The sequence below is a fragment of the Cyprinus carpio genome, chromosome A21 (assembly GCF_018340385.1).
Source record: "Cyprinus carpio isolate SPL01 chromosome A21, ASM1834038v1, whole genome shotgun sequence".
NCBI lineage: Eukaryota > Metazoa > Chordata > Actinopteri > Cypriniformes > Cyprinidae > Cyprinus > Cyprinus carpio.
This window is the reverse complement of record NC_056592.1, coordinates 19,664,739-19,679,583: the sequence shown is the minus strand read 5'-3', so window position 1 is coordinate 19,679,583 and position 14,845 is coordinate 19,664,739. Positions and strand designations below refer to the sequence as shown.

The 14,845-nt window shown below is 41.9% G+C and overlaps 1 protein-coding gene and 1 long non-coding RNA gene across 2 annotated transcripts; one reads left to right on the top strand and one right to left on the bottom strand.

The window, feature by feature from the left end:
* Positions 1–1,827: 1,827 nt before the first annotated feature.
* Positions 1,828–12,194, top strand: kif20a (kinesin family member 20A). Its single transcript, XM_019068388.2, has 19 exons — positions 1,828–1,995; positions 2,259–2,444; positions 3,657–3,770; positions 3,867–3,986; positions 4,071–4,209; positions 4,290–4,465; positions 5,558–5,663; positions 5,878–6,090; positions 6,177–6,288; positions 6,505–6,579; positions 6,694–6,837; positions 6,913–7,081; positions 7,178–7,327; positions 8,328–8,467; positions 8,547–8,649; positions 8,863–9,112; positions 9,185–9,276; positions 9,385–9,522; positions 11,263–12,194. The coding sequence occupies exons 2-19, from the start codon at positions 2,271–2,273 to the stop codon at positions 11,587–11,589; spliced, it is 2,742 nt and encodes a 913-aa protein (XP_018923933.1). The 5' UTR covers positions 1,828–1,995; positions 2,259–2,270; the 3' UTR covers positions 11,590–12,194.
* LOC109050824 lies at positions 12,004–14,754 on the bottom strand. The gene is made up of 3 exons (XR_002011287.2): positions 14,171–14,754; positions 13,926–14,025; positions 12,004–12,410 (listed from the first exon to the last, which is right to left on the bottom strand). It is a non-coding gene; the product is annotated as an uncharacterized LOC109050824 (long non-coding RNA).
* Between the last annotated feature and the right edge of the window lie 91 nt (positions 14,755–14,845).

Sequence of the window (14,845 nt, the reverse complement as noted above, 5' to 3'; positions counted from 1 at the left end):
ACTAGCATGTCACTAGCATGATTAGCAAGTTACTAGCATGTCGCTAGAATGTTTCTAGCATGATTAGCAAGTGACTAGCATGTCGCTAGCATGTTTCTATCATGATTAGCAAGTGACTAGCATGTCACTAACATGTTTTTAGCATGATTAGCGAGTGACTAGCATGTCGCTAGTATGTTTCTAGCATGATTAGCAAGTGACTAGCATGTTGCTAGCATGTTTTTATAGCATGATTAGCAAGTGACTAGCATGTCACTAGCATGATTAGCAAGTTACTAGCATGTTTCTAGCATGATTAGCATGTGACTAGCATGTTTCTAACATTATTAGCATTATTCTAAGATAGATAGATAGATAGATAGATAGATAAATAGATAGATAGATATAGTCAGATGATAGATAGATAGATAGATAGATAGATAGATAGATAGATAGATAGATAGATAGATAGATAGATAGATAGATAGAAACAGTCAGATAATAGATAGATAGATAGATAGATAGATAGATAGATATAAATAGTCAGATGATAGATAGATAGATAGATAGATAGATAGATAGATATAAATAGTCAGATGATAGATAGATAGATAGATAGATAGATAGATAGATAGAAATAGTTTGATGATAGATAGATAAATAGAAATATAGATAGATTAGAAATATTATATAGATGAGTTTGAATGATTTCAAATGGATTAGAAATAGTACATAGAGGCGAAGCTTGATTGAGTCTAATGGGCTTCAGTTTGTTTAGATTTGAATTTTGACAGTTGGAGCTTGGCTCATCTGAACATTCCGTCAATGAAAGTCTATGGGATTTTTATGATTTTTAATCTTCATTTTTATGAAAACCATAAGTCTGATCAGTTAGAAAAGATATAGCACACCCGGCGAGATCAGTTTGAAGAGCTGGGCTGAGTTTGAAGTCTGTAGAGTTAAAGCTCTAGGAGGAGTTAGAGTTGATAATTTTAGTCTCAGAAGAATAATAATAATAATAAGTTTAAATAGTAGATCAGTAAGTTGGCTTTCTCAAGCCAACTTAATAATAAGTTTAAATCAACAGAACAAAAAATAATATCTCACAACACAACAAAAAAAAATAATTATTAAAAGTTTAATACTCAAAATAATGCTTTACTAGTTACTTGAAAAGTAATCTGATTACATATTTGTGTTACTTGTAACGAGGGATAGGCTATTATTACACATATATATGTGTGTGTGTGTGTGTGTGTTTAATACTCTCCATAGGCATAATGGTTTTTATACTGTAGCTAACTCTCACAGAAAACATTTTTAGATTTTCACCATTTAGTTTGTTTTTTAAGCCATCTTACAAGTACACAAGTCAAAGCATATTTCTTACACACACACACACACACACACACACACACACACACACACACACACACACACACACACACACACACACACACACACACACACACACACACACACACACACACACACACTCCTATCACATTTTGTATATGCAGTGGCAGTTTTGCGTCATGGTTACGTAAACGACTTTTAGCAACAAATCGACGTGCGATTTCCCTTGAAAATTAGTTGACAACACCGCTTCTTTTAACATATTACAAGTTTGTCACCATTTATTAAACTCTATCCAATTTTAATCTGAAATACGTTTAAGAGATTCAGTTTTCAAGCTAACTGCCACACCTCCGACGAAGGGAGGGGACGCGCCTTTGACCAATCAAACGCAAAGTATTTCCTCCGGCGTGTCTGATTGGCCAGTTGGGGTTGCACCGGTGCGTGGTGATTGGTGGAGCGCACTTACCGCGGCGTTCGAAACTTCGAATACGTTATTAGGTAGCCGTTAGTGAGCCGCGCAGGTGGACGGAGCACCGGGATCGGTTCAGATTTAGATTAGTTACAGTGCTAACTGTGTCCAGGATTCCAGCTTAGCTGTAGGAGTCACTTATATAACTGTTAAATTACGTTTGGATCCCGAGGACGTCATAAATTAAGGTACGACAATGTATGAGCCGAGTGTTTTCGAATATGTGATGCTAACTGCTAAGAGCAAACACAGCATTAGCTTATTAAAATAAATCCCGCTATTTTGTCGAAATGCTGCTCGTTTGTTCTCGTATTTTGTTGTTAGCTATATTATAATGTATCGTTGTTTACCAGTCAGTCTTCGAGCTGAACCTAACCGAGTGTTTAGTTAGTTAGTTAGTTAGCTGTCCATGCAGTAACGCTAGTTGTTCTGTGCGCGTTCTCGTGTCTAGTGCGCGCTCATCATGGCTCTGGCTTCTCCGTGCGGGCTCCTGTCTGATGAGGACGAGTGCGGCGCTGTGTTTGAGTCCACAGCTGCTGATATCGGATCTGTGGTGAGATCCCAGCGCTTTGTGTCTGTTCTGCCGGAGATCTCCGTCATCAGCCCCGCGGCAGACACCCGAGCACCCGCTCAAGAGGTAAGACCGACCCCTGCTGCTCCAGAGCTGGCTGTCAGATGCTTGAGATGGGTCACCTTCAGTTTCTTCCACGGGGTTATTCCTTAAAGGAGTAGTTCACTTCTGGTAATTTATTCAACCCCATGTCAGTCATCCAGTGTGTTCATGTCTTCAGTCGCGAAGAAAAGCAGGTTCCAGGATTTTTCTTCATATAATGGACTTCAGTGGGCTGAAGGTCCAGATTACAGTTTTAGTGCACAATCCCAGCCAAGGAATAAGAGTCTTATCTAGAAAAACAACAGGTCATTTTCTTTAAAAAATACAGATTTATATACTTTTTAACCACGAATGCTCTAACTACAAATAGGGCAAAAAAATCTTCTTTTTTCCAGTCCAAGATTTTGATTTCAAATTTTTTACATTTAACTAAAAATATGAGTCCCTTATGGAAATTAACCGTGGTTTTACTGCAGATAAGACTAACTGTAGTTCAGCTCCTGTTCAGACACACCTGAACCAGTTCATCAAGGTCTTCAGGATCAATAGAAAGTTACAGACTGGTAACACACACAAAAGTGCTAGTAATATAAACACAGAAATAGTCCTTTGAAATCTGTTTTATATCAGTATTCTGTTTTAATAATCAAAAGCATGATTAAAATGAACAATATTGGGGCCTTATGAAATGTTTTGATATTTGTTGTGTTATGGTTTAATATGTATCATCAAAATTGATTCAGTGTATATTCAATGAATGCATAAAACGTAAAGGGTTTCTTTTATTTTAAGTGCAACAGACGTTTACTGTTAAAATGAAAATATGGATGAAAAATAATGTGTTAATTATGTTATTACGACTATTTTGGTTTCTTCACTTTATTTTGGTGGGTTGTTGTGAAGAGTTCTGTGTGTGTGTGTGATTTGACGAGAGTTATCAAATGAAATACAGACTTTATATTAAAATAGCAGTCTTTTGCAGTTTATTATTCATAGACACCAGTCTAGTATGTAATTATCGTACTGCACTACTTTTGATTGATTCATGCAATCCTGTGAATGTTGCTGTGGCCCCGGGCTGCGGCTCACTGTTTGTTTAGTGGGCTCTCGTGTCTCAGATCATCACGGTGCCAGAAGCAGCTCCCTCACAATAACTCTATTCACTGAAGAGCGCTGTGAGAAGTGTTAGTAGCTCAGGGCAGGCTCTGTGATGTTGACGGATCTGTTCGACTGCAGATCGCGGCTGATGTCAGCAGACGAGGCAGCACTGATGACGGCTCCGAGAAGTTGAAGGTTTTCCTGCGGATCCGTCCTCTGACTGACGCAGAGAAAGAGCGGGGAGAGGAGCAGGTGAGGAGTTCGGCACGCTCTTGTGAAACACTTTAAGGAAAGGCGGGCTTGTTTGACTAACAGTGAAGTCTTTATTGTGCTGCTTGTGCTCCTCAGGGTTGTGTGAACGTGCAGTCTGAGGACAGTCTGCTTCTCCGAGCGCCCAAAGACTCCCGCAACATGAAGAGTGCGGAGAGAGGCGTCTCTCAGAGCCTGCACAAGTTCACCTTCACAAAGGTAAGGCATCCACCATCGAGGAAAGCTTCAAAGAGCCGAGCTTCACCCTGATGTGGCTTCACGTGACGTTTCTCACTGGTGCAGATTTTTGGGCCGGCGAGCTCTCAGCAGGAGGTCTACGATCACACCATACGGGAGATGGTGCGAGACGTTCTGCGTGGAGAAAACCGGCTCCTCTACACCTACGGCGTGACCAACTCGGGCAAAACCTACACCGTACAGGGTGAGTCGTCCGGGCCGGCACGGTGTGATGCAGGTGTTTCTGTACAGCTGGGTGAGCTGGTGTGGTGTGTGATTGAGCAGGTGCGGGCGGAGAGGCAGGGCTGCTGCCGCGAGCGATGGTCTCTGTGTTCATGAAGCTGTCTGGACGGCTGTACTCCGCCATGGACCTCAAGCCCGTGCTGAGCCAGGAGGTGCGTAAACTGGACGCGCGAGAGGTCCGTGCGGAGGAGATGCGGCGGGACGCTCTGCTGAGAGAGGTAACACACACAACCTTTAGACAACGTGTAACAACTCTCTGAAGAGTGTCAAATCCTCCATCAGACATTAAAACTACTATCAGTCATTATATTAATAGAGTGGGATACATGTATGAACGATAAGTGACATGAAATCCATCCTGAAATCTCAAAGACACTTTAAATCTCCCTTAATACAAGATTTGATCAAGTGGTGTTTACATGATGCACTCATGCCTTTTTAAATGTGAAGCTGAAGACCCAGCTCTGAGCATGTTTTGCAGTACCCCCTTTCCATTATAGGGATAGATTCGGTCATTAAAGGGTAAGTTCACCCAAAAATGAAAATGATGTCATTAATGACTCACCCTCATGTCGTTCCAAACCCGTAAGACCTCCGTTCATCTTCGGAACACAGTTTAAGATATTTTAGATTTAGTCCGAGAGCTTTCTGTCCATCCATTGAGAATGTATGTACGGTATACTGTCCACGTCCAGAAAGGTAATAAAAACATCTTCAAAGTAGTCCATGTGACATCAGAGGGTCCGTTAGAATTTATTGAAGCATCGAAAATACATTTTGCTCCAAAAATAACAAAAATGACGACTTTATTCAGCATTTTCTTCTCTTCCGGGTCTGTTGTGAACAAGAAGAAAGAAAATGCTGAATAAAGTCGTTATTTTTGGAGCAAAATGTATTTTCGATGCTTCAATAAATTGTAACGGACCCCTCGTGTCGTTCTGAATTCAAATTAAGATATTTTTGATGAAATCCGAGAGCTTTCTGACCCTGTGTAGACCGTAAGGGAGCTACTGTGTTCAAGGTAGTGAGGACATCGTCAAATCAGTTCAACTGTAACGTTATGAAGCTACGAGAATACTTTTTATGTGCAAAGAAAACAAAAATAACTTGTCAGTCTCCACCTCCATTCACGAGAGTACCGCTAACTTATGATATAACTTATTTTATGATAAAATTAATAATTAGAATTAAAACATGGCAACTAGATGGAAATGTGTGAATGCATGTTTGTCAGACGTTATTGGTTAATCCCTGTTGTCTCTCGGGAGTTTGAGGTTTTCCTGACCGTCTCTAATGCTCTTTTTGTTCAGGTGGACAGCAGCGGTGGAGCTCCGTCCAGGCTGCGAGCGGGTTTGTCCTGGGACAGCGGCATCAGCGGACTCTCGGCCGCCAGTCACATCGCAACACAGCTGGAGGGTGAGCAGCTCTCTGACATCCACCCAGAGCTACGTCACGCTGAAAACTGGGGCAGAACTATTCACACTCAGCCCAGACTCTGGTTCAGTGAACGCTGATGTTAGGCCTCTTAGAGAGACTGGCGTTCTGTTTATAAACCGTGACTGATTCCAGCTGTACTGGCTAGATGTGTTTGAGATCCTAACGTGTTCTGCGGGGGGTGTCTGTCCTCCAGACTCGGACGCGGTGTGTTTGGAGACCAACGGTTTGTGTCTCAGCGGTGGAGAGGATCTTGAGGAGGGTGTGCAGTTCTCAGTCTGGGTCTCGTTTTATGAGATCTACAACGAGTTTCTCTACGATCTCCTGGACGCTCTGCCTTCACTCCAGTCCCACAAGAGAGCCACGCTACGCCTCAGCGACGACAAACACGGAAACCCTTACGTGAAGGGTAAGAATCACTCACAGAGCAGAAGTTACATTTAAATGTGTTCTTTCAGTTTTAATGGTATTGAACGGTTGGTGTCCTCGCGTCAGATCTGACCTGGATTCAGGTACAGAGTGCAGAAGAGGCCTGGAAAGTGCTTAAAGTCGGACAACGCAATCAAAGTTTTGCCAGCACTCACCTAAACCACAACTCCAGCCGCAGGTGCGCAGCTCAGCATGAAGAGAAGTTCACTCTCTCTTCTTTATACGTGTCTCTTTGTGAGCAGTTCATGCATGCATTTTGTTACAAAGAGATGAAACATTGTAACACTTGAGCTTGTTATGTTTTATCAGAATACTGATACATTTAGACCGCTTAAACCTTCAATTTCATGTGAGGACAAAACATAATAATAATGTGTTTTCTTGACATTTCTAGCCATAGTATCTTTACTATCCGTGTCCTGCATGTCAAGCCTCAAGCCGAGCTGGGACAGGTGACCAGAATCAGCGAGTGAGTCGTTCCCGTGACGCTTCATCAGTGGTGTCTCTTGTAGTTGTTGTATTGGACTGAAGGCTGTAGAATCATTCCAGCTGTTAATGTGGAGCTGTCCTCTGTGTCCGGCAGGCTCTCGGTGTGTGATCTGGCAGGATCCGAGCGCTGTAAAGCCCAGCAGAACGGCGAGAGAATGAAGGAGGCCAACAACATCAACACGTCTCTGCTGACGCTGGGCCGCTGCATCACTGCTCTGAGACACAACCAGACCAATAAGTGAGTGACGCGTCACGTGACGAGGAGCGGGCGGCTCCGCTGGTGGCCTGATCATTCACTCTGTCATCACCACAGGTCTCGGCCGCCGCTGGTGGTTCCCTTCAGAGACAGCAAGCTAACCAGGGTCCTGCAGAGCTTCTTCTGTGGTCACGGCCGCTCCTGCATGGTGGTCAACATTAACCCCTGCGCCTCCACCTACGACGAGACGCTGCAGGCGCTCAAGTTCTCTGCCATCGCCACTCAGGTAACAACACGACTGACGGCTTTATCTCTCCTCTGGACACCAGACAACATTCTCCCTTCACAGATCTCTCTCTCTGTGTGTGTGTGTGTGTGTCAGCTGGTGCACGGGCCGTGTAGTAAAACACGAGTGGCGTATATCCTGTCACTGCTCCGTGAGCAGCCAGCGCATCCCAACAACACCACTCTACTGGAGGAGGAGGAGGAGGAGAGCGACGAGGAAGGAGACATCACCATGTTTGATCCTGAAGTAAATACACTTTTATTTGATTCGTCATGAGAGAGACGAGAGGACTGCGAGCTGTAGTCTCTCTCTGATCCTGAATGACACTGTTGTGCAACCCATTACACGTTTATTTATCGCAATTTATCACATTTTTAAATAGCATGAACTTGTACCATGCTGATATAAAAATACAGAGTCAAATGTGTTTGTTCGTCATTATGAACAGCATTAAACATTACATTGTCAAGATTCCCCAAACCAGGGATTGTGAGGTTAATAAGCTAATAATTACTTGCATCAAAACAAATGTAAAATTATAATAATTTTCAAATAGCATCAATTAAAATGAAACACTTGTTATAAAATATTTCATTAGTTTACCTGCATGTGATGTGACCGTTTACTAACATCAGAGAACCGTGAACATGCATATGTGTGAATTATTAACTTATTATTTTAAAATCTCAGGGGGGCTATATATATTTGTGTATATGTTTATATGAGCAGAAAGAGGTTCGTCTGACAGAACGTTTGGGAATCCCTGCATTACATGTAACTAAAGAATAATGTGAATTTGTGCATTTTAATGTGTTTGATAGACAGAAGCCTTCCAAAGACACAGTAATACATGATTAAACATCCCATCATTCAAATAAAAATGAGTCTGTCCATCAGTAGTTGATGCAAATGCTGAGAAAACACTTGTTGAAATGTAGATGATTTCTGTAAACATGCTGTGTGGTCTCTCAAATAACTGAATTATGACGTCTGTGTGTGAACGTCCATGAAACTGAAGACTTTTTGAGTGTGCTGTAAGCGGTGGGATATCTTAGGAAGGAACATCAGTAATGTATTGCTATTGTGTGAATATGTACTCATCTCATCAATCTGATGATGAGTATTTTAAGATGTAGTTTATAATCGGTTTCTGCCCAGCTCTGTTGATGATTGTTTTTCATGTGAATGTCTCGGACGCTTCATTGGTCTGAAGGTGTAAGGATGTTTCTGTGACCGTGTTGTGCAGGCGCTGCTGAAGGCCATCGATGTTCTGAAGCGTGAAGTGCTGCGTCAGCGGCAGGAGAAAGACGAGCTGGAGGCTACGGTCCGAGAGCAGGTCTGCGCTGAGATGATGGAGGTCATCAGCCGCATGCAGGACGACTTCAGGTACCTGACCACTGCTGCTGTGGAGGAAGAAGAGTAGGATGTGGTACATGTGCATGTTCTAAGTTCCTTCCTTGTGCAGCGAGACGCTGGAGACCGAGAGGGATCTGATGGAGAAGAGCTGCGAGAACAAACTCAACAACCTGAAGAGCAGCCTGAAGAAATATTACAGCCAGGAGCTGGAGGTCAGTGATGTGAAGGAGCAGCATCTTCAGAAATCATTCTAATATTCTGATCTGCTGCTCAAGACACATTTCTGATCATCAATGTTGAAAACAGTTATAAAGATAATTATTTATATATAATAAACAGAACAGAGTGAACACTGTTGTTTCCGAAGCTCCGGTTATTTCTATGTGGAGGATGTGATTTCTGATAGTGTTTCTCTGGTCTTGAAGGAGCGAGACGAAGAGATCCGAGAGCTTGCTGCTGCTCTGAAGGAGAAGGAAGAGGGTGACGTCGCCCCAGCTCCCATGTTCCCTCCTCTGAGTGACGTCAGCGCTCCACGGCGCTCGCGGCGCTTGGCTTCCACACACAAGCGAGACACGGATCACGAGAGCGTGGAGCTCACGCAGTGTAAAGCTGAGCTGGAGCAGTGCAGGGCGGAGCTGGACCTCAAACACACAGAGCTGCGGCTGAAATCTCTGGGTAAGGAGCAGAAATAAGAGTTTCACGATTCAGAGGGCGTTCTTCTACAGCTAAACCCACACTCTCGTTCAGAGCTGAAGCGTCTCCAGGAGACCCTGCCAGGGACGGGCAGCACAGGAACCCTGACCACCACAGCCGAGCGCAAGCTGCAGGAGGGCCAGCGGGTCAGTGCACCCTTGATTGACATGATTTCCTGTAGTAAGCTGGTTTGCTCCTGGCACACACTGAAGGGACGACTGCAGTATCTCATCTGGGACGTGTGTGTGTTGTAGAACCTGAAGCAGCTGCGGGTGGAGCTCCAGATGCTGGGTGTGAAGCTGCAGTCTGGAGAAAGAGCTTGCTGCCGCAACACCGACGGAGAGAAGCTCCGGAACGCTCTCTCCTCAGCAGACGGCAAACTCGCCAAACAGGTAACAACACGAGTGCACTTCAGACAACAGCAGAGCTCAGCTCTAACTGATGAAAATAACCATCGTTTTTACTCTTCCTGTGTAATGCTGCGTTACAAATAGGGCTGCACGATGTGTCGTTTAAGCATCGATATCGCGATGTACGAATCCACGATAGTCACATGACAGGATGTGTGATGTAGGCTGTCGTAGTTGATCCGTTATTCATTAACCGTACGGGCCAGCTGCGCCCCGGCCCTTGACGAATGTGATTCGCGGATTAATTGCACAGCTTAACCATCATAGAGTGAAAGTTCATCATTTGCATGTGTTTTTAAATCCTGTCAGTTTAACAGGGCACATATGAGAGAGAGAGAGCGCGAGAGACGCTCACCTTCACCGTCTTCAAACAACACCAGCGCTGTCTTGCTCGCTCTCTCTCTCTCTCTCTCTCTCTCTCTCTCTCTCTCTCTCTCTCTCTCTCTCTCTCTCTCTCGCGCATATTAATCAAAATCAATGACACGATGGTGTCGAACAAAAAAAAAAAAAACACTATCCAGTGATGAAATGTTTTCTGTGTTGTCAAAAGCTTGTGTAATTATCTCGGCAGTTTAGGATATCGCACAACGCGTGCCGTACACGTCTGATTCGCGAACTAATGATTCCTTTGAACCGATTCAATTTAATGAATGGTTTAAACAACTGACCTGTCCAACACTGAACTCACGAGACGTCTGAATTGGTGTATTAAAAAAAAGTCTGTAACACTTTACAATAATGTTCTATTTATTAAACTACTTAACTACATTATTTACTATTACTAAACTGCACTTCTACTACATTGTTAATTTCAGCATTTAGGCTATAGCCTTCATTGTTGAAATCAAAAGTTGTACAGTATTTGTTAACATAGTTAATGTACTGTGAAGTAACATTACCAAACAATGAACAGCTGTGTTTTTATAAACTAAGATTAATAAATATAGTAACAAAAGTATTGTTCGTGGTAAGCTCATGTTAGTTAATATGTTAACAATTCAAACCATATCCTAAAGTTACAAACAAATAATTTACTCTAATCTAAATAATACTCTGAGGTTTAAATCATTTAAAATGAGAACGTAAGTGTGCTCACCCCATTTTTGTTTGTAAGAAAAAATTAGATTAGATTTTATATCGTAATATATATCGCAGAAAAATAAAATATCGCAATGTCATTTTTTTCTCACTATCGTGCAGCCCATAGTTGCAAACATCAGTGTTGGTAAATAATCAGGATAATCCACGGCTAGCTGTGCATTATATGATTTTAACACACTTTGTTTCGCGTCAGGTGGTTCTTTGCCTCCACACAATGCATTAAAATCAATGCACAGCTAGCCATGGATTATCCTTTACGTTATAAAAAGAGTAATTTATTTGAGCTGTTACTGATATTCAGCAGTGTGTAGCTGGATGCACACACAGTTAGTTTGTTCCACACCAACATCTCTTTCTGTGTTCTCTCGTTAACTCCTGTCACACTAATTTAGATTGAACACTAACAAAACCAACATGATGCACAAGATTCACATGCATCCCTTCCTTTAAAACTACTTGCTCTTATTTATTTTACTCACATGTTGTTTGTTCTAAACCCTCTTTTGATGTTCCTGGCCTGATTTTCTGATCCGTGTGATTTCAGAAGAACTAAATTAAGCATGTAAGTGTTCCCTCTCTAACCCCGCTGGCTGCCGTCTCCCCCGTGTGCTGTGTTTGTAGGACCAGATGCTGGTGGAGCTGCACACAAGCCTGCAGCTGGTCAAAGCAGACCTGCGCAAGAAAGACGAGCTGCTAGCACAGCTCCAGCGCAGCCAGCCTGCTCCCGCGCCTCCCGCGTCCGGCTCCTGCAAGAAGAGGGGCTGCGGGGTGGCCGTGGCTTACGTGGAGAACCAGCCTCCGGAGAAGCGTCCCTTCTTCCGCTCGCTCTTCCCGTCTCGCACGCCCTCGAGACAGAGGCCTGAGGTGGGCTCACCGTACACCCGCGTGTTGCGCTCGCGCCAGCCGTCCCCTCCGTCCACTCCCATACAGCTCCGGGTCAAATACTAGGAGCTCCGCCGTGTACAGACAGCAGCTTTCACATCAGGCAGTGTTCATACTTCTGTCTTTAATATAATCAGGTGGCCCTTTGACACATGAATGGGCCTTATTTTGATGGGAATTTTTATACCTTTTTTTTTTTTTTTTTGTCATTTGGATAGCATTTTAAATATTAGTTTTTATTTTTTCCTACATGCTTTTTTTTTGTGTGTATTATGCAAATCAAATCCAAATGTAAAAGCAATATAAAAGTATTGATTCCAAATGGTAACCTGTATTCCTTTGTCTTCCAAATGTTTGTTACAGCTGAACATAACTACTTCATCTTTAAATCTTTCATGGGTTGCTGCTTTATGTTTCAAAGTTTGAGTGTGTGATGCTTTAGGAGTTCAGTGTTATTGTCACCGAATGCACACGCAAGTCTTTTTCTTTGGCGTGTGTGTAAGTTTCCTAATGCAGATTATATCACTACATTCTTGCTCTGGCTCCTCTTTTGCACATTTTGCATTAGTTTTGGAAGGTTAGAGATGTTTGTTTGTCACTTTTGAATGTCTTTCCACTGTATAATCCAAACTAAAATGAGTGTGTATGTAATAAAACACTCCACTGTCAAAGCTTCTTCAGTTTATTTGCTATGACACTCATCGTTGTCTGTACAAAGCGTTATTTACAGTGTGACATGAACGTGTTTGTGTGTCAGGGTGTGATGGAGGACAGGTCGAGGGGAGACCGGTGTGGTGGTGTTGGACAGCGGGTTGAAGACGCAGGGTAGAGTTGGGCTCTCGAACCGCAGAGATCTGTCTCAACAAAGCCTTGCCTTCCTCTCGCGCCTGAAACAAGCATTTGAAACGCGTTAGACAGGTCACACTAATTACAGTACGCTTGCTGTTTTGTGTCGCAGTGCAGAAATCCTACCAAACAACTATAAAGAGGAAATATTTAACATTAAACTAAACCACAGCTTCCTGGACTTGATCGTGTTGATTCTGATCTACCACTTAAACTAGTGAAGAAACACACACACACACACTCATAAACCTTTGTTCTGCTGTTTAGCTAGCAGTCCAAGATATGATAACATGTTAACAACATACTATTAACTTGAACATGCACTGTTAGCATGTTTTAATATTTTAGTATGTTAACATTCCATCAACTAATAAAAATGTTAACATATGCCAGAAACATGCTAAAACTTTATTGTAAATATGCTAACAACATGATGTTAACAAAATGCTAAATCATGCTAACAGTGTTAAAAACATGCCTCAACTTATAGAAAAATACTAAAACATGCTGACATCTACATACAATCCTAAAAAACAAGCTAGCACGTGTAACAGTGTTAAAACATGCTAGCAACGTGTAATTATGCTAGTTAAATCCTAAAACATGTCAATGACATAACTTATGCTAGCTAAGTGCTAAAACATGCTGCCAATGTGTTGAAACATGTTAGCAGCATACTATCAACTGCTAAAACATGCTAACATCTAACAACACCTACATCTACAGAAAAAAAGTAAAACATGCTAACACGTTAAAACATGTTTACTGCATAGTGTCAACTTCTAAGTAAAAAAAAAACAAGTAACTTACTACTAACGAATATGAAAATGTTTAAACATGTTAACATCTGCTAAAAATTAACAACATACTATTAACTTGAACATACACTGTTAGCATGTTTTAATATTTTAGTATGTTAACATTCCATCAACTAATAAAAATGTTAACATGCCAGAAACATGTTAAAACTTTAATTTATTGTAAATATGCTAACAACATGATGTTAACAAAATGCTAAATCATGCTAACAGTGTTAAAAACATGCCTCAACTTATAGAAAAATACTAAAACATGCTGACATCTACATACAATCCTAAAAAACAAGCTAGCACGTGTAACAGTGTTAAAACATGCTAGCAACGTGTAATTATGCTAGTTAAATTCTAAAACATGTCAATGACATAACTTATGCTAGCTAAGTGCTAAAACATGCTGGCAATGTGTTGAAACATGTTAGCAGCATACTATCAACTGCTAAAACATGCTAACATCCAACAACACCTACATCTACAGAAAAAAGGTTAAAACATGTTTACTGCATAGTGTCAACTTCTAACTAAAAAAAAAATGCTAAAACATGCTGGCATGTTAAAAAGTCCTAACAACATACTAAAACATGCTAGAAACGTCAACAACCTTCAACCACACGCTAAAAACATGTAGTTAGTGTACAGATTTTATTATCGAGTTAGTGTTAGTTCATCAGAAATGATATTTATAATGTAACGTTTAAATGTGTAATAAAGGGATGAGTAGAGCGATGAAGAGAAACTCACGTCGTTATAATCGACACGCCTCGTCGTACAGTCTGTTCTTGAAGTAATACTGACCCAGATACCTGAGAGCGGTGCTGACCTCCGCGTGCTCCAGCTGCTCCTGACACACACACACACACCTGTGATCAGTCACATCTTCATCAGCATGATGCACAGAATTACCTCAACATTTATCCACAAACTGTGGTTAGGGAAAGTAATAATCCCTGCCCACATTATTAGCTACAGAACATCCATCATCTTACCCCACACGAGAAAATATCCCGGATGTAGATGATGTAGCACTGCAGCGTCGCCAGATTCATTCAGCTGCTTGTGAAGCCTAGAAACACACACATCTGCTCTCACACAACACACTCCTGAAGAACACACACTCACTTGGCCAGCTTCAGAAGAGCCATCCTCTCCACATCTCCGACCGAATACACCCTCCAGTAACACCGAAGCCGTCAGAGCAGAGCGTCAGCAGCACTACACACATTCAGTCTCTGTTTCAGTGCTACAGTATAATAGTCACCGGTTTACCTTTTTGGCCTCCACTTGCTGAGACAGTTTCTGTAACATTCACCGAATGTTCGTTCTAATTAGGCCTGAAACCATCACACACACACACACACACACACACACACACACACACAGTAGTAGTAGAGCGAGTAGAAGGTCATTTTGAGGATCCCGTAGGTCTGTCCGAGTCCGTACCAGGCTCGGTAGTCTCTCTTGTTCACTTCAATCGCATGTCTAAGACACCAGAGCAAAAAGATGCATTACATTTTTTATTTATTTAAATTAGTGCTGTCAAACGATTGGTGATTAATCACAACCAAAATAAAGGTTTTTGTTAACATAATATGTGTGTGTTCTGTGTATATTTATTATGTATATATAAAGACACACATTATTTACAAATATTTACATGTATA